The sequence below is a fragment of the Microcebus murinus genome, chromosome 17, assembly GCF_040939455.1.
Source record: "Microcebus murinus isolate Inina chromosome 17, M.murinus_Inina_mat1.0, whole genome shotgun sequence".
NCBI classification, from domain to species: domain Eukaryota; kingdom Metazoa; phylum Chordata; class Mammalia; order Primates; family Cheirogaleidae; genus Microcebus; species Microcebus murinus.
In genome coordinates this window covers 2,235,267-2,253,658 of record NC_134120.1, presented here as the reverse complement: position 1 = coordinate 2,253,658, position 18,392 = coordinate 2,235,267, and the positions used below count along the sequence as shown (strand labels likewise).

Sequence of the window (18,392 nt, the reverse complement as noted above, 5' to 3'; positions counted from 1 at the left end):
TTAGAAAGGATGACAGCATAAAATTTCTTAAACATCTTTCTTTTCTTAACTTGTTTTCAGTTAATTCCTCCTGACTAGTCACCAGGGCCTGAGATTTGCCTTATCCTTGACTGTTCTCTTTCTGCCGTGTTTGGGCGCCTCCTCTGGGCTTCAGCTCTGTTGCTTTCCTCCCATTCTTCAGGTGCTTCCTGCATCTGGCCATGTGGTTCTGTATTTCCTGACCATCTCTCCCTCACGTCCCACCTAAACACTGCCATGAGCAGGTGCTGCTGCAGCCCAGCTCCCTCCGCTCTTGGCCCTTGGCTGTGATGTGTCCATGGCCACCTTGTGGCTGTCCGTCCTCCGTGACCTGTCCAACCTGCATTTCCAGCCCTCTCTCCCACTGCTTTTCTGGGTACCCACTTACACCTTAGTCAAGCTGGATTCCTGCTGTTTGTGGACATTCCCATGTTTTCAGAACATCATGCTTTTCTGCAGGCTTTCTGCATCAAGAATGTCTTCTTCCTCACCTTCCCTCTGTTCTCTGCCAAATCTCAGCTGTCATTCAAGGCCAGCTTAACTGCTGCCTCTGAGGGGTGCTTTTCCTCTTCCCACCTCCTACAGCACTTAGGGTTTTTAGGATTCTTACATTCGCTCATGTTAATTGTTATACAGATGCAATCTAATGATGCTTCTAGCTAATCAGCTGTCTCTGGGCCGGATTACATCCTGTTCATTTCTGAACATCCCACAGAGCTCAATATGGCCCTTTGCACAGGAGCAGACATTTACTAAATCTTTCTTGGAAAAGACAGATTCCTGTCTTTGAGGCAAAACTGTTCCTGTGAAAACCTCTTGCAGGTGTCTTGGGCAGTAAGTGCTTTCTCGCTGCAAAGCATGGAATAACATTGCCATCTCTGTTAACACTTCTTTCCTAGACTGCATTTTCTCATTTACGAAAGTGATTGTGAAGTCCTTGTTTCTCCACCCACAGGACACTGTAGTCCTACTTTTCCCCTTCATCCGGCCCTTTTCTCCCCAGGTGAAAGATAGGATGCTGGAATCTAAGCATTCATCCCCCGGGGTTTTTGACAACCTTATGGGTTGCAGGTTTTATGTGTTCCTGTTAAACGGATGCAAATCCACTGCCTTTGGGAACGGTCTCCTGTGAGTTCTGTGGGCTGTTGTCTCTAGTTATTGTGCTAAATTAAAGGTACTCTCACATGGCTGCAAGCTGCTGGGTGAGGAGTGATGTCAGACTTCCCTTCCTGAAAATCCCAAATAGCAAGAGCACCTTAGACTGAGAATGTAAGCTTCACCCCATGCCCCTTCTAGACCTTCAGGGGCTGGAAACAGCTTTGTCCTCTGCACAGAGCACCAGCTAGAGAATCAGGATGGAACTGAAGCTTCCTGTGCAGTGCTCTGACTTGGAGTGCCCTGCGTGCAGTTTGTTAAGATGATTATGTGAACGGATTTCTGAAATACTTGAGTAAATTACATACATATGTAGAGTGCTGAGCAAGTGTATGCAATTCCAGTAATTTTAGATTAAGTGAGGTCCTTGCTTGGTTTTTTACATATACTTTGAATAATTCAAGAGATCGTTTTTGTTACTGCTTTTCCTTCTTTGTCATATAAATTACTTGTTATTCTATATTATTTCACAATTTTTATCTGAATGTACTTAAGAAACACTTTTAAAATTTCTTACTCATTTGGACATAGTTGCATTTGGTTTGAAAATTTCATGATTTAGCTTGTTTGTGTAAAATTCTCTGATAGTAAGATATTTAGAGTCCATGAAATTTTCTTTAGGTTCTGTTCTGAATGATGTTGTTTATAATTCAGTGTGAGTTTTATCTTTCCTTAATTTTTTAAAACAGTAACCTGGTTTTGAGCTGGTTACCCATTATCTACTGAATATAACATAACACTGTAAATATACAAGTGTTAGAAAGGATAACTATTAGGAGTGTATGATGCGGGTGAAGAGTCAGTGGATAGGCATGCATAGCAGTATAACACAGTCTAGAGATTACAGAGTCATAACGTCAGGTGACTGCTCAATGAAAGAAGTGCTCTGAGTTTAGAGAGAAGTCACTGGGCCACATGACAAAAGTAAAACCATTGCCGAGTTGATGGAGGAGAACCAAGTGTTAACAGAACTGTGTGAACCAAATGGGATATCAAGTTAGATTCAGATGAGCTAGGACAACATGCTACTCGCAGGATCATTTTAACAATTTCATTTTATGTTTTTTTCCCTATTAAAAAAAAGCACCCCAAACTTTGTAGTATTAAGTTTTGTTAATATATTGCTACCATTTTATGCAAATGCTACACTTAGATGAGGGTGTGTTTGGCTGTAGTCATGGAAACACACAAGAGCCACATTTTAAACATCGTTCGTTACCCGGGTTTAAGTTTTAGAAAGAGCTTGAAAAGTCATTTACTGTCTTTCCACATAGATCTCTGTTTCTTCTTCTGTTGGGTTATCTTTTTCTTATTGATTTGTTGGAGTTCTTAATATATTCTAGATATTCTTTATTGTTTATATGTGTTTAAAATATTTTCTCCAGTTTGAACTTCTCCTTTTACTCTCTTTAAGGCATATTTTGATGAACAGATGAATAGAGATTTTTACTTTTAATGACGTTAAGTTGGTCAGTCTTTTTGTTTATATTTTGTGCATTTTGTGTTTTAGGAAATCTCTCCTTACCCATGTTGAATTCCCCCATATGTTCTTCCAAAAATGTTAAAGATTTGCCTTTCACATTTAATTCATTGGTTCACCTAGACTCTCTTTTTGCGTATAAGAGGTAGGATTGAAATCTGATTTTTTTCTATTTGGTGACTAGTTATCTGGCACATTTACTGAAATGTCTCTTTTCTCTTGTGGTATGTAATGCTAATTTTGTTGCAGATCTAGTTTACATCCAGGTGTATGTGTAGCTCTGGACTCTCAGTTCTTTTCCAGTCTGTTCCTGTGTGTTACTGTCCACACCACACCATCTCCACTATTTTGAAATGGAAGTAACTCTTGAAATACATATGATAGATCTTATTTTTCAATCTCTTCAGGATTATCTTGGTTTTTAGTTAGGAAAATTGATGTCTTTGAAATACAGTCATCCCTAGGTATCCGTGGAGGATTAGTCCCAGGACCTCCCTTGATACCAAAATCCATGGATGCTCAAGTCCTGGATGTAAAATAGTATAGTATTTGCATATAACCTATGCACACCAGGAGGTGAGCGGCAGGCAGGTGAGCAAAACTTTGTAGTATTTACAGTTGCTCCCCATCACTCATATCACTGTATAAGCGCTCCACCTCCTGTCAGATCAGCAGTGGCATTAGAGTCTCACAAGAGCTTGAAAACTACTATAAACAGCGCATACGAGGGATCTAGGTTGCGGCTCCTTATGAGAATCTAATGCCTGATGATCTGATGATCTGAGGTGGAGCTGAGTGGTGATGCTAGTGCTGGGGAGCGGCCGCAAATACAGATTATCATAAGCAGAGAGGTTTGACTCCACAGTAAATGTAATGCGCTTGAATCGTCCCTAAAACATTCCTCCCCTTCATCCCCCTCCAGTCCATGGAAAAACTGTCTTCCATGAAACCAGTCCCTGGTGCTAAAAATGTTGGGAGCCACAGCTTTAAATCATCTAGATTACTTATGATACCTAATATGATGTAAATGCTATGTAAATAGTTGTTATACTGTGTTGTTTAGGGAATAATGGCAAGAAAAGAAATACCTGTACATGTTCAGTACAGATCCACCTGTCTCTTTTTTTGGTGGTTGTATTCTATCTGTACTTGCGTCTGCATACCTAAAAGAAGATGAAACTTTTTAAACATTTATATTCAGCATTGAAAATAAATACACTGTTTTCCATTGCTATGGTCTGTATAAAGGACTTATTTCAAATTTAAAAAAAATTAAAGTGCTAGCATAACTCTTTGGTATCTTTTAACAGCACTTTTGCATAGCACAATTTGAGTCAGCATGCATGCAACTTCTCTTTTTGTCACATACCTGTATTTAGGGAAAATTATGCCCAATTAACAGAAAATTCCATGTGAATGTAGTGCACTAAGCTTAAAGCAGTGTTAAAAATACCAGTGTGAATGGCACATAAAAATTGGTTCCTTATAGGTTATTAACTGAAATTCCTGATCATGAAGTAGGCACAGGGAGATCCCGTCCTTAGGGTTTTCCTCCCTGGAAGAGCACCTTTAAATAATTTTTAAAAACCTTTAGCGCTTCATGCTCCTGAAATGCTTGATGAAAGTCCTGAATTATTTCTGGAGCAACTGGCGGGAGGGCAGGTGCCCCTGTTGAAGACACCGAGGGCATTCTGGGCCTCATCTGAGATGAATTGTTTTTGGTGTCACTGTAACCCAGATAAGCCAGGACTGTCTGTGCATCTGCCAAGGTCCTCACCTAAAGGTGCTAGGGACCACAGGGGAGCAGTGTGCTTGTAACAAGATCAGCAGGTCCCTCTGTATCTCCCTGAGTTCTGCAACTCTGGAGGACACAAGTTTCTGCGCATTTGGATCTGGATATTCAACCGCTCCTTGGGTGACAGTAACCAGCACTCGCACTCTCTTCTCCGTGCCCTGGTTTGCCATGACTTCACTCTTTCCACTGCCTGTGCCTGTGTGAAGGAGAGCGAAGTAACTCCTCTGCAACATCTGCTTCACTAAAGCACAGACTGGTTGTCCTCTGCTGGTCAGGGCGACTCTTCCACAGCCGCGTGAGCAGAGTCATGAGCATCTGCTGTGAAATGGGGCACCTGCGCCTCACACTTGGCCATGATCTGCTCGATAGGAGGATCAGCTCCTGGGGGCTCTTTCTTCACAGTCCTGGAGCACGTATCCGAGCAGACGGAGGCACGGAAGGGCTCCTTTCCCTAGGCCAATAATCATGCGAGGAAGGACCGTGAGCTCCACTTGTGAGAATGTCCTCTTGAAGGCACAGCTCGAGCTGGCTGTAAGAAGTCCCGACACACTCGGCCGGGCCACGTTGCTTCACAGCCTGCTTGCTGTGGCAGGCTCGCTGGTTCCCGCGGCAAGCCAGCAGCACGGTCGAGACCGTCAGCTAGAAACACCTGCCTTTCTTCCTCCCGTGCCAGTGTCGGTTCTTCTAACAGAATTTTAAACTTTTCCGTTAGTGGAGTCAACAGATTCCTTATTAATTCTTGCTTCCTTTTTGATGGATATTTGCTGTCAATAGTAATCCAGCTGTCTCAAATAAATACTTGATTGTGGGTATTCAACAAGGACCAGCAACCATTCTCAGGTGGAGAAAGTGCTAATAAGTCTTGTGTTCTATTGAGAATATCCTCAAAGAAAGGGTCTGTTTTTTTCCTTGAGAGATCTGACAAATCTAGAAAGCAGGTACGCAGTCCTGCATGCTTTGCACAGGAATGTTGCAGGCCTCTGGCTCTAAGAAAGCCATTCGTACCCACGCAGTGCACTGAGGTTCAACCATGGAAAACTTTTCATAACTGACAGCCGTTTTGAAGAACTCCAGTGTTGTGCTAATAGGAGCTAACTCCTGACGTTACCAAAGTCCAAATTGTATCCTGCCATCAGACTGTCACCTGAGAGGCAGCTCCGTGAGATACTGGAAGGGCTTCTGTGGAGACACAGACGGCACTCTTACTGCTACGTGAGCTTCCACAGCCGTGCAGCCTGCCAGTTCGGCAGTGTAGAAAGACAATTGCGAACAGAAGCCAGCAGTAACTGGTGAAGCTTGAGCAAGACTTACTGTAACTTCAGTTGTTTTCTGTATTCTACAGACATGGCCTCATCGTCCTCATTTTCAAAGATAGTCTTCATCATAAGTCAGTTTTTTTACAACAGCCAACATGATTGCCTCTACATCAGCTTTTTGCTGATCTGAGAACACTGTAAGCTGTTTCAAAATATGAAGATTATCATAGCAAAACCCAGTAACATTAGGAGATGTCGTCAGTGTTGTGAGCCAGCCACTGCGGCATTAGCACCACTTTTGTTTCAGTGGCTCATGCTGCCTCTGAGCATTCTTGATGTCTCCTTTCTTGATTTATTTAGTCCAGCTAACTCTCAGTGACTGTCTCTTTGCATTTATCAGCCAAGAAAATCTGACCAGGAGGTCACCATCATCTTCCTGGTCAATGCTGGAAAACTGTAGTACTTGACACAAAAATTCTCCTAGTTTCATTTTATCAGCAGGGTCTCTTCCTTTATTTGCCATTTCAGACAACTAGGCACATGCTTCTTCCTGTAAAACTTCTGCAGACTTATGACCTAGAGCATATCTACAAACTGTCGTTGGTGATAGGAATTAATTTATGTATGAGACTTACGTATGAAGCCCTAACGACCATGGCACTGACATGTCACTTCTGAGCGAATATACTGGTTCTTTTGTGAGATTTGGCACCATGATTCACCCAGGTTTGGGATGCACTGTTCCCTTGTGGCATCTTTCATTAGGATATTCCTAAAAGCCAGCTCCACTGGCCACACTACATCATGATCGAGCAGCTTGGAATCGAGGGCCGTGAGCAGGTGCAAATCTGCCCCCGTCAGATTTAAGTCCACTTCTAAGAGAATGTATACCCCTCCCCAACACAACACACACAATACAAGGTGAAAGCTTGGGCCATTCAGTGAGATATTCTGTAACAAAAAGCAAGAACATGACTTGGGCAGCTGTATTTCATACAGGGATCTTCTCTGGCTAGGGAGTCAGCATCTGAGCTTGAAGCCAAGATGTGAGCATCTCCCAAATTAGTTATTGAACAACAGTTCTGGTATATTTGTATTTAACTTGATGTTCTAGTACTCGAAAGCAGAAAGACTTGATGTGGCCCTCACTGTGTGTCATCTGGAGTAGAACTTCTGTACACACCTGCCAGCTGTCAGGCCAGGGTCCTTTGCCAGAGCCAGCATTTGGATTTTGTCCAGGAAGAGCCTGGGCATCCCTTCCAGCTGCTATATTGGAGTTTCTGATTACAGAAGGTGCCCTCTCATCTCACAGAAGGATCCCCAGTCTTTCCAGTCACTCCACCCTGCCTCCCCACCTGCACTGCCTGGGGCCGGCCAGCAGAGAGCGGCCCTCGTCTTTGTCCCCCTTTTCCTCCACTGTGGTGCAGCTCATACTGGGCCATGTCCCCTGGTGCCTCCTCTTGCCTAGGAGCCGACTGGAGAGTGAAGAGAACACATCTAGACTCTTTCCTCTCCTGCCAAGAGCCTTCCATGGCACGTGAGGCTTTCTGTTATTCAGCCCTGCCCGATCACCAGCTCTGACTCTTGTGATTCCACTAGACGGCCCATACCTCAGCCATATTCAACTTTAAATTTTTGGAACTTACCTTCTTACCTGGCTTTCACTCTTTCTTTTGTCTGATAAATGTACCTCAGACCATGCCCTTCTTGGCAAATACCTACCTCCAGAGCTCAAATAAGCTGGAGGGCCAGCTTATTTTTGCAGAAGTTTCTGAGCACCCTTCTCCTGTGGAACCCATCAGTGTTGTCTTTGCACCTATCTGGGCAGCTCTGATGTTCCGTGTCGTGCTTGGTTGTACAGCCAGGCCTGCTTCTCTTCCAGACAGTGGTCCTTTCATGGGCAGGGGCTTGACTCGTTTGATACGCTTTGGTGTCCAGTGCACCTGACACATGATAATGCTTTTCTTCAAGTAAAGCTGGGAGGACAGACCTTGTGGGAGAACTATACTCGGGCAGGATCCCATGGACCTTACTATGAACCCTGGCTTTTCCCTGGCCAGCTGGCCCTGAGCAAGTCAGTTAACCTCTAGGATTTCAGCCATTCCATCTCGAAATGAGGCTAGTGGTAGAATAAATAGAAGAGAATTGAAGGAGAAGATCATGCAAGGTGTGTAGCAGGGTGCCTGACGCATAAGTGCTTAATGAATTACAAATGTTTTAAAATTATTTTTTAAACAGGTGAAACTTGCTCAAGCCACACAATTTAAAAGATACAAAATGGTATACAGTGAAAAGTAAAAGGTCCACAGCTCATCCGCATCCTCGTCTTGCTCAGGGAACCTCCCCAGGGAACCACATCACCAGTGTCTTCTGTGTCCTCTGAACAAGCACGGGCATCCATATTGGTGTCCAGGAGGATGGCTGGCATCCTGCTAAAAACATAATAGAATGTGCACATTATTTTTCAGGTTACTTCTTTCCACTTCATATCTTATGTTTCAAAATTCCTGAATAGTGTTCCATTTTATGGGTGTGTCATAGTTTAACCAGTCTGCTGTTGATTAAGTAAGTGGACATCTAGATTATGTGCTACCTTATGCTAACACAAATGATGCTGCAGTGGGTATCTTTGTGACCTTGTCATCTCACACGTGTAAATTTATCTGTGGAGACATTTCCAGAAGTGGCAAAGGTTTGGTTTCAAAGGGTAAATTCTATTTTGAGACAGACTCTCTATTGCTGGGGCGAGAGTGCCTAGCTCACAGCAACCTCAAACTCCTGGGCTCAAGCGATCCTCTGCCTTAGCCTCCTGGGTAGCTGGGACTACAGGCATGTGCCACCATGCCTGGCTAATTATATATATATATATATTTTTTTTTCAGTTGTCCAGCTAATTTCTTTCTATTTTTTTTAGTAGAGATGGGGTCTCGCTCTTGTTCAGGCTAGTTTCAAACTCCTGAGTTCAAACGATCTGCCCGCCTCAGCCTCCCAGAGTGCTAGGATTACAGGCATGAACCACCATGCCTGGCCATTGTAAGGTTTTAGTTTTAAAATAATTTCAGTCTTAACAGAAGTGTTTCAAAAATAATACATAGCTTTTATCCAGATTCCCCCAAATGTTGTCATTTTACTACATTTGCTTTCTCTTTTTACTTATTTTTTCCCTGAATTTTCTGAGAGTGACTTGCAGATATAATGCTCCTTTAACTCTGAATACTTCAGTGTCTATTTCCTAAAATCAAGGACATCTTCTTACATAATCATAATAATAATACAGTCATCAATATGAGGACATTAAAATTGACCCAATACTATTGTCCAGTCTACAGATCTTTTTTTTTTTTTTTTTTTTTTTCTTTTTTTTTTTTATTCACTGGGTGATGTCTCAAAAGTCTACAGATCTTATTAAGGTTTCATTATTTGTGTAAATAATGTGCTTGATAACAAAAGAAAAAAAAAACTTATACATACCTTTAAAATTTTGATAAATATTTATGATTTCCTTTCATTGTATAGATTTATACTTTCCACAGCAATGTATTGAAGTGTCTGTTTCCTCACAGCCTTTACAAGAGATTGTCTTCAAAATTTAGGGATCTTTTTTACTGATCTGATAGGTTAGTAAATGCTAACTTGTTGCAGTTTTAATTTGCATTTCTCTTATAAGGAGAAGAGTTGCTATATTTTTCCATTAGACTAACTCTTGATTTTTATTAGCCATGATACGTTAAAGATGATAGTATTTTGTGAGCTGTATTTGTGGCATACAGTTGACCCTCGAACAACACGGGTTTGAATTGCGTGGTGTTATACATGGATTTTCTTCCACCACTCCCTTCCTGAGACAGTAAGACCAATGCCTCCACTTCCTCCTCATCCTCAGTCTCCTCAACGGGAAGACGACAAGGATGGAGACCTGCATGATGATCCACTTCCACTTAATGAATAGTAAATATATTTTCTTTTCTTTATGGTTTGCTTAATAACATTTTCTTTTCTCTAGCCTACCTTATTGTAAGAATACAGTATGAATACATACGACATACAAAATATATATAATATTAATTGACTGTTACTGGTTGAGGCTTCTGGTCAATAGTAGGCTATTACTAGTTGTTTTTGAGGAGTCAGAAGTTATAAGCAGATTTTTGACTGCATGGGGGTTGGCACCTCTAAGCCCCAAGTTATTCAAGGGTCAACTGTACATTCCTTTCTAATTTGTTTGCCTTTTTGAGTTAAATAAAACTTAATTTTAATTGGGAAGAAATGTTTTGTTTTTATATAGCCAAGTTTGTCAATGTTTCATGACTTTTGGGCTTGTGTGATATTTAGACTTCAAGACTGACACTGGAAACATAACTTCTTTTATCTGTCACTTTTATAATTTCATGTTTTAAACTATATCATTGATTCAATTTTACGTTTTTCAGGTGGCCAAACACCATTAAATAAGTAATATTTTCCCCACTGAAATGTGATGCGCTGCCTTTATCATACCTTACACTCCCAAATCTTCATGGGTCTTTTCTGGATTCTGTTCTACTCCATTAGTCTTTCTTTTTATTCATGGGTTCTGGTACCAAAGTTTTAGCTTTCTGATGTACTTTAATAACAGGAAGCTTAATCCTCTTTTGATACTCTTTTTTTTTTAAAGTGTATTCTTGACTATTTTTACATATTAATTTTTTCCAGACATACTTCAGAATCTTGTACTAAAGTCCTAAAGACTTTGGTTCTAAAAATCAGTCTTCTTGGTATTTGTATATAAGTGATAAATTAAACCAGGGGGAATTGACATCTTTATAACTTTTAGTCTTTGTACCAAAGAATAAGTATGCATTTTCATTAATTCATCTTTTTTTTTACTTTTTAAAAAATATTAATATTTGAGTAGTATTTTAAAATTTTCTATACTCTGGTTTCTCTTCAGATCATGTATATCTTCCACCTTTTAACATTTTCTTCTGGGCATTCTTTTTATTAATAGATAGGAAGGGTGTTGATTTTCATGTATTAAAACTTGGGCATCTTGGATTAAAGACTGAAATGTAAGACCTGACACCATAAAAATTCTAGAAGAAAACATAGAAAAAACTCTTTTGGACATTGGCCTAAACAAAGATTTTATGATTAAGACCTCAAAAGCAAATACAACAAAAACAAAAATAAGTACATAGGACTTAATTTTAAAAAAAGTTTCTGCACAGCAAAATTAATAATCAACAGAGTAAAAAGACAACCTACAGAATGGGAGAAAATAATTCACAAGCTATACATCTGACAAAGGACTAATAACCAGAATCCATAAGGAACTCAAACAAATTAGCAAGAAAAAAACAACTCCCTCAAAAAGGGGGCAAAAGAGATGAACAGATTCTTTTCAAAAGAAGATAGACAAATGGGCTACAAACATGAAAAAAATGCTCAACATCACTAATTATCAGGGAAATGCAAATTAAAACCACAAATAGATACCACCTTACCTTTGTCAGAATGGCCATTATTAAAAAGCCTAAAACAATAGATGTTGGAGCAGATGTGGTGAAAAGGGAATGCTGATACACCGCTGGTGGGAATGTAAACTAGTTCAACCTCTATTGTAAACATGGAGCTTCCTCAAAGAACTAAAAGTAGACCTATCATTCGATCCAATAACTGCACTACTGGGTATCTACACAAAGGAAAAGAAATCATTGTATGAAAAAGATACATGTATTTGTATGTTTATGGCAGCACACATCAGAATTGCAAAGATAGGGAACCAACTGAAGTGGCCACCAACCAAAGACTGAATAAAGAAAATGTGGCATAGAAATACCATGTAATAGTACTCAGCCATAAAAAAGAATGAAAGAATGTCTTCTGCAGCAACTTGGATGGAACTGGAAGTCATTATCCTAAGTGAAGTATCTCAGTAATAGAAAAACAAATACCTCATGCACTTGTAAGTGGGAGCGGAACAGTGGGTATACATGCTTATACAGAGTAGAATAATGCACTTTGGAGACTCAGAAGGGGGGAGGTTGGGAGGGAGTGAGGAATCAAAAATTACCTACTAGGTACAATGTTCAGTATTGAAGTGACAGGTACACTAAAAGCTCTGACATCACCACTATACAATGCATCCATGTAACAAAAACACTTGTACCCCCTAAATCTATTGAAATAATGATTAAAAACCTAAAACTTGGGCATCTTTCTATGTTCTAGGCTTTTTAGATTATATCATTTGTAAAGAATGGTTTTACCTTTTTGTTTCTAGCTTATACTATGTATTTCTTTATCTTGTCAAATGTCATTGACTAGTATCTCTAGAATACTATAAAATAATGTCAATCGTAGTGGACTTTTCTCTCTGACTTTAAATGCTTTTAGTATTTTTCTATTAAGTTGAAAATTTTATAGAATATATTTTTTATTCACCTCTTGTTTTTAGACTTTTTAAAGTTAAGACTAGATATTAAGTTTTAGCAGATGCCTTTTCATGTTGAAGATGACATTATATGTTTTTTCTTTCTAAATTTTTGATATGTTTGAAGAGAAGAGCTATTGTTCAGTTCCAGAGAAGCTTGCTACATAGGAATGCAGATTTCGTTTTCCAGATCTTTCAATTTGTCAGAAATTTGGATTCTGCTTTCTTTTTTTTTTTTTTTTTTAACACTGTTTGGGCCAAATAAAACATATGCAGGCCAGATTTGGAGACAGCTGCAGCATAGTTTGCAGTCTCTATTCCAGCTAGTTCCCAGAAATAATCAAAACCTAGTGGCAGTTGTAACCTATTAGTATTATATATTTCTATTTTTATTTGGAAAAAATGTGGTTTCTGACATGGTTTCTTAATTTTAGATAATAGATATTATAGTTCTCTCATACTTATTTTTATTTTTTATTTTTTTCAATCCCAGCCCTACTTAAGCATCTCATACTTTTCTATACTTTACCTTTCTAATTTGTCACGATAAGATCTTTAGGTAATTATGTATGTTTCTGAATTAATTTTTGCCTATTAGTTTTAAGCAGTCTTAAGTTTTAAACTTCTTTAATATCACCATGTCTTTCATTTTAAAAACTATTTCCCTTGTTTCCTACTTTTTAAAATTCCTGTGGTTCCTGTCTGTTTCTTTCTTTGTCCTTTTTTCTATTCTGCCACTGTTTTTATTTTTTTTTTTTCATTTTTTTTTTTGTTTCTTTTTTAAAGAACATACTGCTGCAGAATGCCACTGTTTTTAAAAAATGTTTTTTCTTTCTTTATTTTTTTTTTTGAGCTAACTCCATTTTCTGTGTGAAATTATTCTCCTAAAGAATCTTATATTAGGGAAAATGCATTTTCTCCTTTTACAGATTCACTTGCATATATGGAGAATTCCTTGTATTTACTGATAACAGAAAAGGAAACAAGATTTTCATTTTCTCCTAAGAAAACTGTTTATACAGACACAGTTAAGTAAATTTCAGTTAAAATTTTCTGATGAATTTCATTACCATGGCCAAAATCTTTGATTTCATGTGGATTCTTTACCCCAGTTATTTTTTTTAATTACTATAGCTGTCCACTTAATTTCAGACACATAAATCTAATCAAAATTTTTAAAAATAAAGTGATTCGGTTGAGTTTTGTTACTTGAAGTTTTTTATATTTTAGAAATAATTTTACAGTAGTTTCCCTTTATTTGCAGTTTCACTTTTTGAAGTTTTAGTTACCTGAGGTCAACTGAGGTCTGAAAATGTTAAATGGAAAATTCCAGAAACAAACAATTCATAAGTTTTAAATTGCATGGGCTGTAGCATTGCATTCAGTCTGTAGCTGTCCTGCTCCACCTGCCCAGGAGGCGAATCACTCCTCTGTCCAGCATGTCTTTGCTCTATATGCCACACCTGAGTCACTTAGTGGGTCTTGGTGATCAGAGAAGAAAACATACAGGGCTCGGTACTGCGCATGGTTCTAGGCGTCCTGGGGGTGGGGGTTTTGGACCGTATGTGCCGCAGGTGAGGGGACTTAGTATACTTCCATGAATTTCATTAGTAATTACTCTTCTGTCAGGAATATTTTTAACTTGATTCAATGTTGAATAATATTTAGAGTTACAAAAGACAGAATCTTTGGTATCTGATCATGAATTCATAAATACTATTTCTTTGTCTTCACTATTTACAAATCCCCTTTTATAGCATATGAAGCTAACCACTGACTAAAATTATTTGCATTTGTAGTATTTTTTGTTTGTGATACCAGATAGGCTCAATAAATACCTCTTCAAACCTCATTCCTTCTCTTCGTGTTGAGTTAGGCGCGGAGCCATGTGGTCACGGCTGCTTCTGTCCTCACGCAGGGCAACGCCGCGCTTGCTAGGATGGTGGCCTTCCCTTTTCAGCCGGGGTTCTTGTCTGGGAGGCCGCCCCGTTGGGGTCTTGCACAAGGTTAAGACGTGGTCCTGGTGGATTCCCGGGGCGGGGATGCCAGCCGTGCCCCTGGCCACTCCGTGGGCCGGCCCCGGGCGCGCACGAGTGCCTCTCCTGTCGCGCAGGCTCGGTCCGGGAGGAGAACGGTGTGCGCTGGCACGTGTGCCCCTACTGCACCAAGGAGTTCCGCAAGCCCAGCGACCTCGTGCGCCACATCCGCATCCACACGCACGAGAAGCCCTTCAAGTGCCCGCAGTGTTTCCGCGCCTTCGCCGTCAAGAGCACGCTGACGGCGCACATCAAGACGCACACGGGCATCAAGGCGTTCAAGTGCCAGTACTGCATGAAGAGCTTCTCCACGTCGGGCAGCCTCAAGGTGCACATCCGCCTGCACACAGGTGCGCTGGGGCGCAGGGGGCCGGGGTGGGCGCGCCTATTCTTTTCTGTTTCTTGGCATTCTGGGTGGGTTATCTATCCTCTGCGGGCAAGGCAGGAGGTATCCGCGTGGAGGAACAAGATGCGACCTTGACCTTCCTGGGCTAACAATGCAATGTGGGGAGGCGTTAAACAGGTGACCTTTATGAGCGTATATTGCAAAGGGTGCAGAAAGGCGCCTTGTGTAGCAGACTCGGGAAAGAGTCAGCGAGCCTGTCCAAGGAAGAGACGCAGCTGTGGGGGCTTGGAGGTTCCGGCTGCAGCAGGGAGGCGTGCACTCCTGGGCCCAGGGGCCGTCTGTACTGTGAGGCCTTTAGCAGGGAGGCCTCAATGCCTACTTTCCACTCAGGTGTTTTTCTAATCAGTATTATGGCATGAAATCTTTCCTGTTTGGGTTCTAATTTTTTTAAATAACAGCTTTATTGAGATATAATTCACATATCATAAAAATTCATGTTCTTAAAGTGTAGAATTCAGAATTGTGCAACTCACACCACTACTGTGATTCTAGAAAATTTTTATCACCCCCAGGAGAAACCCTGTACTCATTAGCAGTATCCACCCCCATCCCCTGGGGGTTCCCCGGCTGGGCTGATCACGTGGATGAGTATTTGAAAAAGCGAAATTAGTCACTTTTTAAAAATATGTCTTTCTTTGGAATCTACACTTCCACTTACTGATAAAATAATAAAAGAAGAAAATACTGTTCAGAAATGGGTCATAGTAGTAGAGGATCATTAAGAGGATATATTACTGTCATCATTAATATTTACAGTCAATAACAACCACCATCTACTGCTTGTTTACAAAGTGCAAGACACTGCTAAGCACTGTTTAAACAGTGTGTATAATCTCAGCAACAAACCTGGAGGTGGGCATTGTTATGCAATTTATAGATCACAATTTGAGAGAGAGCAGTTTTATACAATTTAGAATTCCTAAGGATTACTAGTTGTTTGGATATCCATATTTTACAATTTAAGGCTTTGTCCTGAAAATAGTAAATGTTCTATTTTACTTACATTGCTCTATTACATGCCTTGAGAGCTATAATATGCTTAATATGTGCTGTTTACAAACAAGGGGGGAAGAGTCTAATTTATAATATCTATGAAATTATAAGCAGGGCATAACACATTGCATATTCAAATTAATATTGGAAATACAAACATTTTATGTTGGCATTCACTGTTGAGATTTAATTTCTTGAAATCTAAAATGTGCTTTTATTTTTATTAGGAGTTAGACCTTTTGCGTGTCCTCACTGTGACAAAAAATTTCGAACCTCAGGCCATAGGAAGACTCACATTGCTTCCCACTTTAAACACACGGAATTAAGGAAGATCAGGCACCAGCGTAAACCCGCGAAGGTTCGTGTTGGCAAGACAAACGTTCCAGTGCCTGATATTCCTTTGCAGGAGCCGATTCTCATAACTGACTTAGGTAAGATGGGTTGGAAGGCGACTTTACAATTTGTTGAGTAATCTGTTCTTTAGTATTTTACGCATTGTAGATGGATGTTAGGACTGTGTACTTAAATAGTTTTAGGCATGGTAATAATGAAGTCTTTGTTAAGCCTAGTTTGGCTTTATGGACTGGTATGTTTCACAGTCAAGATTAAAATCCTAGTTATGTCTAAACTGCTAACATTGTGTTCTTGGTTCAGAGAGAAATACATATAAGTGAAGATAGTCATATATATGTCCTCACTGAAGAAACATTGCTGCCTGAGTGAAACTGGTGCAGGTGACAAGGGGTTTTTATGTGAAACACACGGTGCACTTTGTTGTTTCAATCTTCCAGTTCTCATGTGGGGTGTGACAGATTATTCTTTGGGCTACTTTAATCTTTGAATTACAAAGGAAAGGAAAAACCTTTTTTTAAATTCTTTTTAGGCTCAATGTTCTAATCAATCCAAACTATGATTTTGTTAACTACCTGGAATACACTGTTTACTGGAATCTTTAGAAAAACAATTTTTGTAAGTACTAGAACAAAATTTAGGAAACCCCATTGTTTTAGTACATTTGAGCTGCTATAACAAAAATATCATGAACGGGGTAGCTTATAAATAATAGAAATTTACTTTTCACAGTTCTGGAGGCTGGGGAATCTAAGCATGGGGTGCGGGCAGAGTCAGTGTCTGGGAGGACTGTCTTTCTCATAGACGGTGCTTTCTGGCTGTGTCCTCGCGGGGCGGAGGAAGCAGGTGGGCAGCTCCCAGGGGCCTCCTTCATAAGGGCACAAATCCCACTGGTGGAGGCTCCGCCCTCACAGCCTGACTAGCTCCCAAAGGCTCTACCTCTTATTACTCTCACATTGGGAATTAGGGTTCAACATAGGAATTTGGGGTGACACAAACATGCAGACCATAGCACCTATTAAATGCTATGTGTGAATTTATATTTTTATGCAATTTCTATATTTTATCATCTTCCTAGGCAAGATAATCTAGTCTATAAGCAAAACTAATATGAAACAAAATATAATTCAGTGTAAATGAAGGTTAAACAGTGTACAGAGTTTTTTATGTTTTTGAATTTTTTGATTTTTAATTATTGTGGGTACATAATAGTTATACATATTTATAGGGTACATGCGATGCTTTGATACAGGCATACAGTGTGAATTAATCAAATCAGTGTAATGGGTTATTCATCACCTCAGGCATTTATCATTTCTTTGTGTTAGGAACATTCCAATTCAACTCTTTCAGTTATTTTAAAGTATACCCTAACTTATTGTTGATTATAGTCACTTTGTTGTGCTATCAAATATTGTTCATTCTATCTAACTATGTTTTTTCACTCAGTAACCATCCCCACTTTATCCCTCCCTCCCCACTACCCTTCCGAGCCTCTGGTAACCATCATTCTACTCTGTCTCCATGAGATCAATTGTTTTAATATTTATCTCCCACATATGAGTTAAAACACGTGAGAGTGGTCTTTCTGTGCTTGACTTATTTTACTTAACATAATGTTCTCTAGTTCCATCCATGTCATTGCAAATGGGAGGATTTCTTTCTTTTTTTGGCCTATATATTCCATTGTATACATGTACCATGATTTCTTTATCCGTTCATCCATTGATAGACACTTAGGCTGATTCTAAATCTTGGCTATTGTGAATAGTGCTGCAATAAACTGGGAGTGCAGATATCTTTTTGATATACTGAATTGCCTTCCTATGGATGTATACCTAGCAGTGGGATTGCTGAGTCATATGGTGGTTATATTTTCAGTTTTTTTGAGAAACCTCCATCCTGTTTTCCATGGTGGCTCCATTTATTTCTTGCTTTCTTCCTCAGATTGTTTGCTGTTGGCATATAGAAATGCTACGATTTTCATATGTTGATGTTGTATCCTTAAAACTTACTTAAAACTTAATAATTTTTATGTGGAATCTTAGATTTCTCTAGATATAAAATCATAGCATCTGTAAATAAGGATAATTGGACTTCTTTCTTTCCAATTTGGATGCCCTTTTTTCTTTCTGTTGTCTGTTGCTCTAGCTAGAACTTCCAGTACTATGTTCAATAACAGTCGTGAGAGTGGGCATCCTTGTCTTGTTCCAGATCTTGGAGCAAAGGCTTTCAGTTTTTCTTCATTCAGGATGATACTAGCTTAGGTCTGTCCTAAGTGGCTTTTACTGTGTTGAGGTAAGTTCCTTATATATCCAGTTTTTTGAGAGTTTTTATCATGAAGGGTTGCTAAATTTTATCAAATGCTTTTTCAGCATCAATTGAAATGATCATAAAAATTTTTGTTCTTCGTTCTATTGATATGTGTCACATTAATTGATTTGCGTATATTGAACCATCTTGGTGGCATCCCTGAAATGAATCCCACTT

The 18,392-nt window shown here is 39.6% G+C and overlaps 1 protein-coding gene across 1 annotated transcript in view; it reads left to right on the top strand.

The window, feature by feature from the left end:
• The window catches only part of ZNF236 (zinc finger protein 236), a 115,889-nt gene that overhangs the window by 43,930 nt on the left and 53,567 nt on the right, over positions 1 to 18,392 (top strand). Inside the window, exons 10-11 of the mRNA XM_020282434.2 lie at positions 14,230 to 14,502; positions 15,779 to 15,982. Of these exons, the coding sequence (XP_020138023.2) occupies positions 14,230 to 14,502; positions 15,779 to 15,982 (477 nt within the window). The remainder of the gene's footprint in view (positions 1 to 14,229; positions 14,503 to 15,778; positions 15,983 to 18,392) is intronic.